We start from the raw sequence: 14,713 nt of genomic DNA on the forward strand, positions 1-14,713 counted from the left end.
TGAGAGTAACCTAATTTGATCAGTTTCAGACACCTCTTATGAATGTGAATCATGTAGTGATGTCTCTGACATAGAGAGAGAAAACAGGGATTGTCTCCCGTATCAATTCGAGCTGTATGCCTCCGAATCAAACTCGGAGAGAGACCGATGAGAATCAGCGTCTTGGCAACACGGAATGGTTAATAAAAACCCTTATGTTTAACACAGATTGATACTTACAATATTTCATATTACCCATAATTGTATAGTTGTGTCAGTCCTTTAGTTAACAATATTGAAACATTAATTATTGATACTAGCAGAATAACTGAACGCTGTGGATTGCTACTGGCATGTATTTAACATATTTCTCTCTATATACATATGTACAGTATATTAAGGATGTGCACATTTTTGGTTTTTATGAATATTACCCCCAATCATAATGCAGAGATGCCAACAGGTACCATTTGGCCGTAGCAGCTACTATTTTGGAGGTTCTGCTACGGCGCTACCTTGAAGGTGTATGTATAATACTACGATTTTTAATAAATAACTAAATGATGAATACTCCCTGAACGTTTATGAAATATTATTTCAATACCATGTTTTTTTGTTTTTTTTTTGCTGTTTATTTTTTTAATGAATGAATGGTTCGTAATACTGTATTTCACTGACATACTGTCTCTGAGCCGGGTTGCTTAGTAACAGGTTTAGAAACTGAAACTGCAGCACAAAACTCTAAACAGTTGTTTTTATATTACCAAATTTATATATTAAATCATTATTTTGCACATTGTGCTTATAAAGACATTGTGCTTGCACTGTATTTTTTTCTGAAAAAACAAAAACTAAAAACAAATTACTAGTAGTATACCGGTAGTGTTTAATGCAAAACCCTATAAAACCTAATTTTATACATGAATAGAAAAATATCTGCACCTCCAAATAATAGTTGATCTCTGTATATCACGGGATGGGATGGGACAGGAACATTTTTGCCAGAACAGGATGGGACAGGACTGAAGTTTCATTCCCGTGTCACTCTCTACTGTATACAAGACTATTTGCACAATCATATAGTACGATTACCTGATCTATTATCTGTTGATTTCCCAGATGAACACCACTGATGATGGTGAATATGTCGTCCTGACTGGAGAACAGGACTATAAAGACTTTGCCAGAATAGTTGAGTGGAGAGGTGAAAGGTATATTTGTTTCTGCTCTCGTCGCTATACTGTTTGTTTGAAATAAATTAATGCAGCTAGATTTATGCCTTTTTATTTGATATATATTTTTTTAAACAGAAAGTGCCATTTCTAAAATATAATTCCTTGGTTTCTGTATAAAACATGTCTCTATAGCTTAGTCTTCTCTGCATGTGCCTTTTCATAAACACAGCCTAATTTGTTTAATTTTCTTTATTGCTGTAGTTTAGGCTGTCTCAAGGTTCCTATCCCTTTTGAAACATGTTCTCACTAAGCAGGATTACATTTCACTTTTACTGCCCATATCCTCATAGTACCAAGTAATAAAGCAAACATCTGTGATACAGATAAGTGATTGTTTTTTGCATTTCACACAGTTAGCATATTTTTAACTTTTTGGTCTTTTTAAAAAGCTACTATAAATTTGTGTCTTTTTTTGTTTTAAATGTGTGAGTAACTCACTGAGTAGTCACTAAATGAAACCCTAAATGTATTCCAGTGTCCATTTATCAATGTCAAGCCTGTGTACATCCTGTCTCTGTCTAATTTAAGGGTTCAATGGTTATTATTCACATAACAGAACAAATGCTAAGTTGAAGTCATTTCATTTTTAGCTCGCTGGATTGGTGGACCTCCGAGACGTGTAATATGATCAATGGGACCGATGCAGCTTCCTTTCACCCACTCATAACAAAGAATGAAACAATCTACATTTTCTCATCAGATTTGTGCAGGTGGGTGTAACTGTGACCTACAATTACAATTAAATTGCTGGATAACATACAGGGGATTGGACACAATCATGGAAGTGCCTCCCTTGAGATGGTTAATTGGTTTTTGGACCACAACAAGCATCCGGTATGGCACAGCTTTGACTGAGCAGTTAGACTGCCAGGTTTTGGGAACTGTTTAAGTGGGATACAAGACTGTTCCTTAATGAGTACTTCTGATTCCTTCAGGCAAATCTGTTGAAGAATTTCTCTCAGTAGTCCTCTGTCACTACTGTGCTTCTGGTTGTTTGCCACACTGACACTGTGACACATTAGTAAGTTGTGCATCTTGTTATGGAAGTCCCGCTTCAACTGCCAAAACCTATTTTTTCATGCCCAGCACAGCATTGCTACGAGCAGGTAAAGAGGTCACAAAATTAGTTATTTTCCTTCAGTAGGTCCACTGTGTACTAAAGTTATTAAATACAGGCCCTGTCCACACTGTGCCTTTAAACTGTATTAGTTGCATTTAAGCCGGCTTAAAAGTGCTAAATACGGTTTGCGTCCACACTACGCAGCATTTAATACCGTACTTGAGAACCGGACTCGAGACCACCTCAGGAGGTAGTCTCGAGTCCGATTCTAATTAGATCACATCAGGTAGTGCGGTTTATCAGAAGTGTGGACGCTGTAATACCCAAACTACATTTTTTTGTGTATCCTCCAATATCCCAAAAAGCTTTGTGGTATGTTTGGCGAAATACTCAGAGCAGGTGCCTGAAGGACTTGCTATCAGCGTACACTCTGCACTAGTTATTCATTTTTATTCTTCAAAAAATCTGTCGGGACATCTCTGTTATACTAGTGTGGAAAATAACAAAAACACAACGTTAAATTAGGCAACTGCAAAAATGAAATGCGAGTTAAAAGTAGGATCGGGGATGAACAAATTACGTAATTTGTCAGCTCTGTTTGAAATAAAACTAAGAGGACCAGAATTAGGCTCAGGCAAGATATGAAGGTAAAAACAAAAATTGTTTTGTAATTAACAGCTTTTTCTGAGTTTAATTATGAAAAAGAATCGTCTCAATTTGTTTAAAGGGACTTCACCTGATTAAAAATAAAACCTGAAATCTTCAAGCCCTACTTGTGTGTGTTCGGATTTACTTTTTCCACGATACTTGTTATATTTCATTTATGCAATATGGACCTCTGTTAAAATGGGGCATAACACATTATTTTAAAATAAAATACAGTGCATGGTGGGATACTATCATATTAATTTCCACGGTTCGTTGCGCTGCTGGGAATTGTAACTGAACTATTCTAATGGTGTGTGGACGCATTAAGCCTGACTAAACATGAAATGGTACTTCAGTGTGGATGCTTTGAGCTGTATTAATTAGTGATTTCGAGTACGGTTCTCGAGATCGGTTATGTAGTGTGGACAGGGTCATTGTTTACACTTTATTATCTTGTATTCAAAGATAACACTTCCTCTGTTCTAATAAAACATTTACACTTATATTATTATTATTATTATTTATTTCTTAGCAGACGCCCTTATCCAGGGCGACTTACAATCGTAAGCAAAAACATTTCAAGCATTACAATACAAGTAATACAATAAGAGCAAGAAATACAATAACTTTTGTTCAAGTAAAGTACAAGTTTGACAAACCACAATTCAATAATACAGCAGGTAATAGTGATAGTTACATCAGGATATGATTAAATAGTGATAGTTACATCAGGATGTGATTAAATACAAAGTACTACAGGTTAAAAACTTGGCAGATTACAGTATTCTGAAGTACAGGATTAAATGCAGTAAAATAGGGGCTGATAAGAGCAAAATAAAGCACATTTACATGAAGGGTGATAGTGTCCCAGGATACAAACAGAGGAGTTCTACAGGTGCTCTTTGAAGAGGTGAGTCTTAAGGAGGCGCCGGAATGTGGTCAGGGACTGGGCAGTCCTGACATCTGTAGGAAGGTCATTCCACCACTGCGGAGCAAGGGTGGAGAAGGAGTGGGCTTTGGAGGCAGGGGAGCGTAGCGGTGGTAGAGCTAGTCTTCTAGTGCAGGCGGAGCGGAGAGGTCGAGTGGGGGTGTAGGGAGAGATGAGGGTCTGGAGGTAGCTGGGTGCAGACTGGTCAAGGCATCTGTAGGCTAGTACAAGAGTCTTGAACTGGATGCGAGCGGTGATCGGGAGCCAGTGGAGCGAGCGGAGTAGTGGAGTAGCGTGGGCGAAGCGAGGCAGAGAGAACACCAGGCGGGCAGCAGAGTTCTGGATGAGCTGGAGCGGACGGGTGGCGGACGCAGGGAGGCCAGCCAGGAGGGAGTTGCAGTAGTCTAGGCGGGAGAGTACCAGGGCCTGGACCAGGAGCTGGGTAGCATAGTTGGTGAGGAAGGGTCGGATTCTTCGGATGTTGCTCAGGAAGAATCGGCAAGTGCGTGCCAGAGTGGAGATGTGCTGGGAATAAGAGAGGCAGGGGTCCAGGGTGACTCCAAGGTTCTTAGCTGAGGAAGAGGGAGAGAGTGTGTATTCTGTTTGAATTATTCTAGAATACCTGTGTTTAGCTTTAAGACAGCAGTCTCTTTTATAAATTGTAATTATTTTACTCCATTGGTATACACAGAAGGCAAGAGGTTAAGTTTTAATTGGGCACCTGCTTAGCAAATGCAACCTTGAATATTAAAACTTAGGACTGCTATATTTGGATACAGACTAACATCTTCCTGCATTTACTTAAGGCTATTTTTAAAATCTCACAGTTGTTTTATTTAAATACTTTTGTTTTTTCTTACTATAGTAGAAACACAAACCTATTTTAGTTAATTTGTTTCTGGCATGTTAACTGTGCTCCATAGATTTTGCCATTATGTTCTCACTGTATTAAAATGTTTGAGGCTCTGAGTCTAATTAAAAAAGATGTTTTTGCCTGATAAGGGAGGTTTGGAACTTTCAGCAGGTCGGCCTGACCTTTTGATACCAAGAGCTCTCTTTTTCAGACCTTACACAGACTTATTCAAAAGGATACAAAATACAGAATCCTACAACATTACTATTAGTGTTGTATTTCATTCTCTAGCATCCAATCCATATCTAATAATTCAGCTCGTTCCCAGCAAGATTCGAATTCTCCTGGCTCAGCTCGAAGTGGCTCTGCGAACACCACAACACCAGCGTTTACATCACAGGTGTGGGCAACCAGGGTCTTTACTTGATACCTGCAAAAACTTAAATCTTGTTAGCTGGGCTCCCATCTCTACATTCTCATTCCCATCGTCAGTGGGCAAACACATTTTAACTTAATCTGGGTCCATCAAAGAACCACACGCAACCGAGGCCTTCCATACAAAAGGATCTAATGACTTATAGCACAAAAGGGATGTGCCAGAACCGTCTGTGACAACGTGCCTGCTACTATCAGCCCTCTTTTGAAATCTTTAAGAGCTGTCTGTTGGGTATGGTGTCTAAGTGCAATAGGGTCAGACAGTCTTTTTATACATATTGTCAACACACAGAACACAAGTCTCTCTAAAGAGCGAACACTACCTCTCTTGTAAACAAAGGTTTTGAATAATTCCTTTGTCAGTTATGACACTATCAGAATCATTTGTCAATTCGACTAGTTTCCTATAGTTTTACTGTTACACATGTGTTGCGCTCGTACTAGAATTAATTTACACATTGCACAGAAAGAATAACGGTGTGGGAACCAACTGATGTAATTCTGTCTAGATGATCATGTATGTAGAGGAATCCCAAGGTTACACCACTATTTATGCACATGTGTGTATTGAATACCTTGAATGTGCTCTGACTTTGCTCTGTTTTGTTCTAGGTCTCTTTATGCTACATTTGAAAAGGAAGTCCATGTGAAGGGGATACCCGCCTACAGATTTGTTCCACCCAAAGAAGTGTTTGCCAATATCACAGTAAATCCGGCAAATGTTGGCTTCTGTGTGCCAGCAGGAAACTGCTTGGGTTCAGGGCTCTTAAACGTCAGCGTGTGCAAGCAAGGTAGAAGCTTGCGGATCATGACTACAGGAATAGCTGCTATGCATATGATGGAGGAGTGCACAGTGTTTCATTTGGTGCCAGTTTCTTTGTCACACACTTGACTGTTATGTCACGATTTCCACAAGGCTGTTAATTAGAACCATGACCAGGGCCTTTGTGTTGTTTCTTTGTAACTGGCTTATTACCTGTGAACAAATATAAGGTACAGACTGAACAAAACTCAGGACATTTAGAAGAAAAAAATATTTCCTTGTCCCCGGTTTAGATTTTGTAATAATTTTTTTAAATTTTTTTTATTGTAACAGGTGCGCCAATTATTATGTCATCACCGCATTTTTATCAGGCAGATCAGAAATACATTGATGATGTGGCCGGAATGAATCCAAATAAGGAGGATCATCAAACGATAATGGACATTAACCCGGTAAGCAGTTACAATGTGTGTTTTGATTTGGAAAACCGATATATTCATTTTACAGGTTTCTGCAGTGGTCATTACCAAGTCTTGATGGTGGTTAATTCGTAGTTTTTTTAGGACCGAGGGTGCCGGGTGCTGTCTTGAAGAAGCACTGCTTGACACTTCTGCAGTATTTGGTTCATTGTTTGCAAATAGTAAACAATGAACCGAAATAGATCATGTTTAATTCAAACCAAATTGACAAACAAACAAAAAATCTACACTGTACTTCATGCACTGTTATTGTTGATATTCAGTAAATTGGATTAATAATTGTGCTCATTTGTGATGTTTTATATATAATCAGGGATTTAAATAACTGGTCTGAGGCCCATCATTTATAAATATGGACTTCATAACATACAGTAGATGTTGAGCATCCTCGTGCTACAGAATTTAGCAAATTAGCATTGGAACAGTTTACTTGACGTATACTTTTGAAATAAATAGTGTTTACTTGGTGTTATTAGTACAGTTCGTGTTGGGTTTGGTTTATGTACAATAATGCAACATTTTGTAAAGGTTTTTATTAGGCTTAATTTAAAAGCATTTAGGAATGACACGCGGGCTAGTCTACTGTTTGTCAATCCCTGTTTAACATAGTTATTCTGTGTCATTATTATGTTATATTGTGGACCAGAAATAATTCTAAAGGTCAGAATATGAGAACCTTTTTTGTAGATATTTGACTGGGGATTTTTTGAGAGCATTTTACAGCCTTAGTTTGCATTAACAACCAATCTGTATCTGTGGATCTCCTGAAGTTACACCTCAAAGTCTGTGGTTGATTCAATCCAGGGCTTCTCCCGGCTGGGTATAGGTTTACTAAATCAACCCCTCGCATCCCCAGGTATATATATTGGGCTGCTTCAGTTTTGGGAATGAACTTTGTTTCTTATATTGTAAAACCATAAATATTTTGCTCCAGAAATGTTGGTGACTTGTTGCAACGAAGTATGTATTGTTAGTGAATTTGATTTTGTGCCAAAAATGTTTGTGGTTTTTTTTTTCGTACCCGAAAAGCTCATAATAAAAGGCTGGCTGTAAAGCCTTAAGTTTTTCAACTCAGAATTCTACCACTAGAGGGGGCTCTGTACTTTGTAATAGATACTATTCACATTGTAGTGTGCTGCTACAGATAAACACAGCACACATAGACACAAACACATGTATGTCCTGAAAGTGTTCAGAACGTATCTGCAGCCATGCAAAGCCACTTTACCTAACTGACTCGGATACTTCTGTTTTTCATTTTCAGATTATTGCAATGTGTCACAGGGAGAGATGGAAATAAGACTTTCTACTGAAGATCAGTTTGCCTCATTCCTTTACTATGAGTTTAATAAGATACACCTGACCGTGTTACCTGTAGCTACACTGTGGCAAACCAGGCTCTCAATAAAACCTAGAATGGGTGCAACTGCTATGCAATGCAAGTCTTATTTCCATCCCTGGTCACAGGAAATGTTTTCTGAAAGGATTCAATGTTTTCAGTACTCGTGGGATGTGTATGTTTTATCAATCTCTGGTTAAACTAGCAAAGGTATGAGCCTTAACAGTTAGGGTTCCCAAACAATGTAAATTTCTATTGACTGATTGGGAGTCACTAGGTTAGTTGTTTTAGTGTATTGTATCGCACCTTATGGTATTACTCAATGTTTGCTTCAGTGCTGTTTTGTTTTCACTGAGTTTGCTGTGTATTTGTTGTGCATTTCTTTATGTATGCAGTCTATTTCTGTGTTGTGAATCCCTGAATGAGATGCAAACACCTACATGTAACATTCTCACACGTGGGCTACTGATTTGCTTGCATGCAAATGCTACAGAAATGTGCTCCATGTTAAAGCACTGGCAAAACTTTAATCTGTATGTGTGTGGAATAAGTGGGAGGTTAAATGTGTTTAATTTTTTTTTTTGTTCACTTGATCTGTATTTAGGCTGTTGTTGAGTTTTCTAATTAGACATCCTGGTGAGGCGAGCTTGTATAAATTTGAAAATCAACTGCCGGATTAAGAACGTGGTGTTACTAGTTAAGGTTTTAAGTGACCTTAATTTAAACAAATTAAATTGTTCAGGAAAGACACAGAGACTAGTCTACTGTTTGTCGATCCCTACTACTCATGTAAGTCTATGTGTAATGTGGTTATTTTATTTTGTTATTATGTTATATTTATCTCAATGCAAACCAAATAGAATTATAAGGTCCGATTTCTGAGAACTGCTCAATTATTTGTATTTGAACCCCTCCCTGTATATAATATATTCTAACAAGGCATATTTTGTAGATATTTGACTTTGGGGAGGTTTTTTTTTATATATAGCATTTTATCACCTATCTGTGGTTATCCAGAAACTCAGGGGTATTGTTCTTGTAAAATGTTTTTAAAAAAAAAACAACTGTTATGACTTTGTGACTTATCCCTGCTGAGTATAGATTGACCAAATCAGCCTGTTACACCCGGGTATATTGGAAAAACTATAATCCGTATTTCTGTGTGGAATAAGTGAGGAGTTAAGTAGTACTTTTTGTTATTATTAATTATCTTGATGATGTTTCTGTATTTTGGGGAGCTTGTATGAGTTTGGAAATTCGCTTCTGCCTCTACTACAAACACTTCTAATGTGCCATTTCAGCTTGCAACTTATTATTTTCAGTGTTGTGGAAACATATTGAAAATGTATGTTAGAAATCTAGAAGCCAGAAGTCAATATAATTAAAAATGTGTAATGAAGTGTTGCATGTTGGAATGTTTGCAACATGGACATGTCACCTTGATGTGTGCTATTCTCAGACTGACGCAGTCAGTATTTACACCATATCCTAGTTATTTTTCACCGTGGCTAGCAGGAACATGATAAAAAACAGTACGAAGTCATTAACATTTCATCTACATTCGATCTGCTGCATGGTTTTTGCACTGCTCAGAATCTTACAAACTCCTGTTGCAGCAATTTGAGAATACCACTTTAAAATTATGTGCAGAGCAACCAAAATACAGTTGGTGTGTGCACAGCACCTACTTTAAGCACTAAGCAATCTGAAAATGACCCCTTAATTCTGGTCAGAAGAGGGTACGGGCCAGAGGGAATTTATTTAAGGTGAGCTCAGTTCTGAATGGACGTTAGTCTACAAAAAAAAAAAAACACCCATTGCAGCTGGGGAAGAAAATGCCTCTTGTTCACAGTGTTTAGTGGCATGTTGCTGATTTCATAATGGTGTTGTGTTTGCTCTTTGGCCCCTGTTAAACTGCCTTTCACTAAGTGGATCTGGCTCAATACCTTTATATAACTGTCCTTGTTCAGACAAGACGTAAATAAACAGAGAATCAGAACTCAGAAAAAATCTGAACTTTTATTACTGGGTTGATCATGCGTATTACAGATATATTATTTATACAATGAGTAACTATTAATGATGGACACCTTGTTGATGAAGCTAATTAACTAAGGTTTGTTCATATTTCTTGATAGGATTTGTAAATTCAGAAAATACATGTTGTGTTTTTTTTATTTATTTATTTATTTAAAAAAAAGTCCCATGAAGTGGGCAATATACAGACCAACATGCTAAAATTTAGACTCTGGTACTGTATGTACAGTATGTTAATGACCTATTCCAGATTTTATAATAACAGTACCTAAATATACATGTGGTATCAGTTACAATGTAGGGTACTGGTATATTGATGATCTTTTAAGGACCATCTCATGGGAATATGGTGTTGGCCTTGGTCTGAAGTCCTTTATGTCATTATGAAATGTGGAGTATTTCGATGTTCAAAGTCAAAGATATGTTATGTACCGTGTAAGTATAGATAAGGATAAATACAGTGACATCAGTAAAATGGGGTTAATTGTAAATTCTGCCTGCATAGCTGCCCCCTACTGCCTCAGCTGTTTCATTTTATTTTGTTTTAATGGATGTGACTATTGTAGGGCAACATATAAAAATATGTATGCATGCATGCAAATAAGTAACTCTCAGTCAGGATTCGGTCAGTCACTGACAAAAATAACCATTTCACAATTTGACCATTTACAAATTATCAAAGAACGATTATTAATATTATTTCAGTCTTTGAGCAAATTATTTTGATCAAATTGCGGGGGGGGGGGGGGGTTGCGAGCGGTGAGCCGAGGATACAGATAATAATTGGGCATGCTAAATTGGGGTGAAAAACCGGGGTAAAATAATTGGCGACGACTGAATTAAAAAATAAATAAATAAAGACAAACTTTAATACAATATATTTTTTTTATTATTATTATTATTATTATTATTATTATTTATTTCTTAGCAGACGCCCTTATCCAGGGCGACTTACAATTGTTATAAGATATCACATTATTTTTACATACAGTTACCTATTTATACAGTTGGGTTTTTACTGGAGCAATCTAGGTAAAGTACCTTGCTCAAGGGTACAGCAGCAGTGTCCCCTAACAGGGATTGAACCCACAACCCTCCGGTCAAGAGTCCAGAGCCCTAACCACTACTCCACACTGCAGTTATTGAATTAACTTAAAATAAGTACATTTATATTTGTAAGATATGTCATTGATTAATTATGTATTTATTATTTATGCAGGAGTTAACCCATTGAGGGGGTCATGGTAAGCAATTTAGGAGGATAATGACCTCAAACATTACATTTCGAGCGAGCTTGAAATAACATTTGTAATGTTGTCGCCTTGTTATTTAGAAAATACAGTTTTAGAGGAAAAAACTAACACAATTAAAAATGTATTGTTTTAAGACTACTGTATACACAGTATTTAAACTGCAAAATCAAATCCACGTTTGTCTAATCATTGTTTTTTACGCGAAAGAAAGAAAGTATGCTTCTTAAACGTTTAATATTTTCAAAAATCATAGGGAAAGGTGAACTACCACTTTTTAGAAAACAGATTTTGCAGACCCCGATCAGCACCAGACAGTGCCGCGCCTGTGGAATAAAGACAAAGGCTGCTTGTTGACAGAAAGAAAACCTTCTTAAAGGTTTTTATTTGAGATGACAACATTTTCAAAAGAAACCATATTGAGAGCTGTACTGGGCTACATAGTCTAATTTTAAACCACTGCTTTGATTATTTAGATAAGTCGTCAGGTAAAATTTAAAGTAGTTCAATCAAATTAGATACATATAAAGAAACCATAATGAGCTTTCATTTAAAAAAATATCACTATTTAGATTTAGAAACGTACAAATCACTATTTGTTTTTGCAAGGCTTGCTGCTGTGGCATTTAGTATTGCACATTCGCCCTTATGCACACAGAAGCACTTCTTTGTTTGACAAAAATGAAGCCTTGCATAGCCCCAGAATCAGCTGCTCCTGCTGTACGAAGAGAAAGTTTGTTTTCTTTGGGTCCAAATTAGGAATGAACTAACTATCAGACAATTGAAATTCAATTTGGCTGTAAAGTTGCTCCAGGAATCCTCCAGCAGACCGAAGACCGAAGAAACGGTCTCTTTTGTGTTTCATTCTTTGCTGGTATGATATTTTCCATTTCGCAATTTGATCAAAGTAATTCTCTCAAAGAGCAAAATAATGTTTAATTTCGTTCTTTGATCATTTTTAAATGTTCAAATTGTGTGTGTGTGTGTGTGTGTGTATATATATATATATATATATATATATATATATATATATATATATATATATACTGTATTACTTCGAATTAATGCCGCCCTCGAATTAACGCCTCACTCAGATATCAGCTTTTTAATAGACACCGCCCTCGAATAAACACCGCTCTCAATAAAGAAACCCCTGCTCAAAATATAAAGAAAGAAACGTGCGACTCTGCCTATGTACATGACACCCCCGAAGAGACTGCAACCTCAATCCAGCATGTAATACAAACTATTGTACACCCACCTTAGTAAACAAATGTTATTTTATAGTATAGTCCCGACAGACAACCCAAGATGAACTACTTAAAGCACAGCAGTCCTTCACGTCCCTTTTTTTCTAGCAGAGTTCAGTGCCAACACAGCAGGGGATAAAACAAGGGCTGTCCGTTTACCTCGTCGTCAGCTTGGATGGTGAAAACTTAAACTCAGAGGAACTTAGAGCTGTGCTGGTCACTCTAAGTGCTATCCGAAAGCTGGCCGAAGATATCTTCTTGTAGGGGGTTTTGTTTTTTATTACAATTACAAACAAGCAGGTAAATTACAGTGAGGGAAAAAAAAAAATAACCAAGTAGGATATATTTTAGTTTTAACAGAAATCAAACCGATATTCAGAGGTAATATTTTTCGTTAAGAAAAACAACTGCATCACACTCAACTACCGTTGTCTCTCCTCTTCTTGTCCCACCCCATAGCAACCAATACACACTCCTGATTCGCTGGTACAGTACTCCCCTGACTTCCCAACTCCCACCTAATAGGGTCTTGTTAACTGTCAGTAAATGTACTGTATTCAAGCCCCCAAAACACACAAGAGTACAGTGCTGCAGATTAGAGCCTCTCATGGCACAGTTTCTAAAATGCCTTAAATCATTTAGTAAAATATTGCAGCGTTTGTAAAGCATAGTATTCTTAATAAAGGCCGCCCTCGTATAATCGCCGCTCTCCTTTAAGGGCCGCAGTCATTTTGATCAATTTAAAAAATGCAGCGGTGCCAAATTGAAGTAATATGGTATATATAATATATATACACTCATTGCAACTGTGGACTTCCACTGAGAAGGTCTCTGATTCCCAGCATATGAAGTAAATTGCATTGCTATAAAAAGGCAGGTGTTACATTCCCAGTTTTATATTCACAAATTACTATAAAGAAAATAAAAATGTTTTCATGAACTAGAGCTGACAGTGTTCTAAATCATTTCTCAGGCCATTCAGTCAACTACTTCAATTAGTTATATTGTTTCAAACTAGTTAAGCTCGTACATTCTCAGGCAACCAAACCGATATCTTGTTTCAGGTCTGCCGATAGTAGTGACTTATTACAATCGCGGAAACAAAGCAAATACATTATGTCAAATTTACACAGCAGTTAACTCATTTACAGTTGCACATGATACACGCACACAGCACTAGCATTAGGTCGGGGGTTGGGGAATGACTTAGCCTTTAGGCCGAAAGAGTATAAGTACTCACAGAGCCAGACCCATGCTCCAAACAGATTATAAGGAATAGTCAAGTCTCACACTGCATTGAGCTAGTTCAGGTTTTAAATGTGAACATGGAGTGACAAAGCTGAGATGGGTCAAAAAAGCTCACAGTAAAATGTATTTGGACACTAGTCTTTCTTCAATCCATAGTACAACTAGTTTGTCAAGATATCTTGTGTTTGTGTGTCTGACCGTTTTGTTTTTGTTTTATTGTACTTTACCTGCAAGTAGTTTGTTCTACTTGTTGCTCCACTGGAATAATGAAAGCTGATTTTATAAGCTTTCATTTTTTATTTATTTATTTATTTATTTATTTATTTTTATTCTTTACACACAAAGGTCATTAAGATCGACAAAATGTTTTTACAATATCCAAACACTGTATCTCCAGTTAATATGTAACCCACAACTGCTTTGGCATAGAGACCGTGTATACCAACTGAGCCCTGTAGAAAAAAAGCAGTTTGGTCCATACTGTGCAGTACAGCCAAACCTGTATAGAAGGACCATACACATGTATACGATTTTATATTTGTATAGCCCCCTTTATACCAATATTCTTCTAGCTAGTTATTAATTGCAATAAAGCTAATTTTATTAAAAAAAAATACATAATAATTTTGATTTAAAAACATTAAGAGAGATACAGCAGTGATCGCAGATGGAAGGCAATTCTGTTAAATCACTCGTTTATAAAGACCTCTTTGACACTGTCCCTGTAATAGTTGTTCACTGCTCTGTTATAGCATACCTTAAACTAGAAAAAAGGTTGTTCCTAATTGTGTATGATCCTGGAAAGTGACATTCTAATTTTTGTAATTGCAGTGTGTGTTAGATACATGATTTGAAGTCAGTTGGTTTAAGTCCACTTTTCAGTTGTTTGTTTTATATAGGATTTAAGAAGTCTGTTTTTAAATTTCTCTCTCTCTCCATCTCTCTCTCTCTCTCTCTCTCTCTCTGTTCCACAATTTAACTTTTTTTTTTTTTTTTTTTTTTAAATCAGCTCACAGGCATTCTTGTGAGGGGTGCAAAACGAGTCCAGGTGAACGCCTTTCTTGAGAAAATTGAAGCTTTTAGGTGAGTAAAGTTTACAAAATGCATTTATTCTACAAGTCAGATTTGCATTTAATTGCGTAAAAAATGCAACATATGTGAAGTAATAACTGCTTTTAACAACTTTATGCTGTAGCTGCCCCTTAAGCT

The 14,713-nt window shown here is 36.9% G+C and overlaps 1 protein-coding gene across 1 annotated transcript in view; it reads left to right on the top strand.

The window, feature by feature from the left end:
- LOC117400834 (lysosome membrane protein 2-like) overlaps positions 1–14,713 on the top strand; it is a 42,462-nt gene that overhangs the window by 6,794 nt on the left and 20,955 nt on the right. Inside the window, exons 5-9 of the mRNA XM_058990949.1 lie at positions 1,099–1,190; positions 1,805–1,924; positions 5,751–5,929; positions 6,235–6,353; positions 14,514–14,587. Coding sequence (XP_058846932.1) covers positions 1,099–1,190; positions 1,805–1,924; positions 5,751–5,929; positions 6,235–6,353; positions 14,514–14,587 — 584 coding nt within the window. The remainder of the gene's footprint in view (positions 1–1,098; positions 1,191–1,804; positions 1,925–5,750; positions 5,930–6,234; positions 6,354–14,513; positions 14,588–14,713) is intronic.

This window comes from Acipenser ruthenus, chromosome 2 (assembly GCF_902713425.1).
Source record: "Acipenser ruthenus chromosome 2, fAciRut3.2 maternal haplotype, whole genome shotgun sequence".
NCBI classification, from domain to species: domain Eukaryota; kingdom Metazoa; phylum Chordata; class Actinopteri; order Acipenseriformes; family Acipenseridae; genus Acipenser; species Acipenser ruthenus.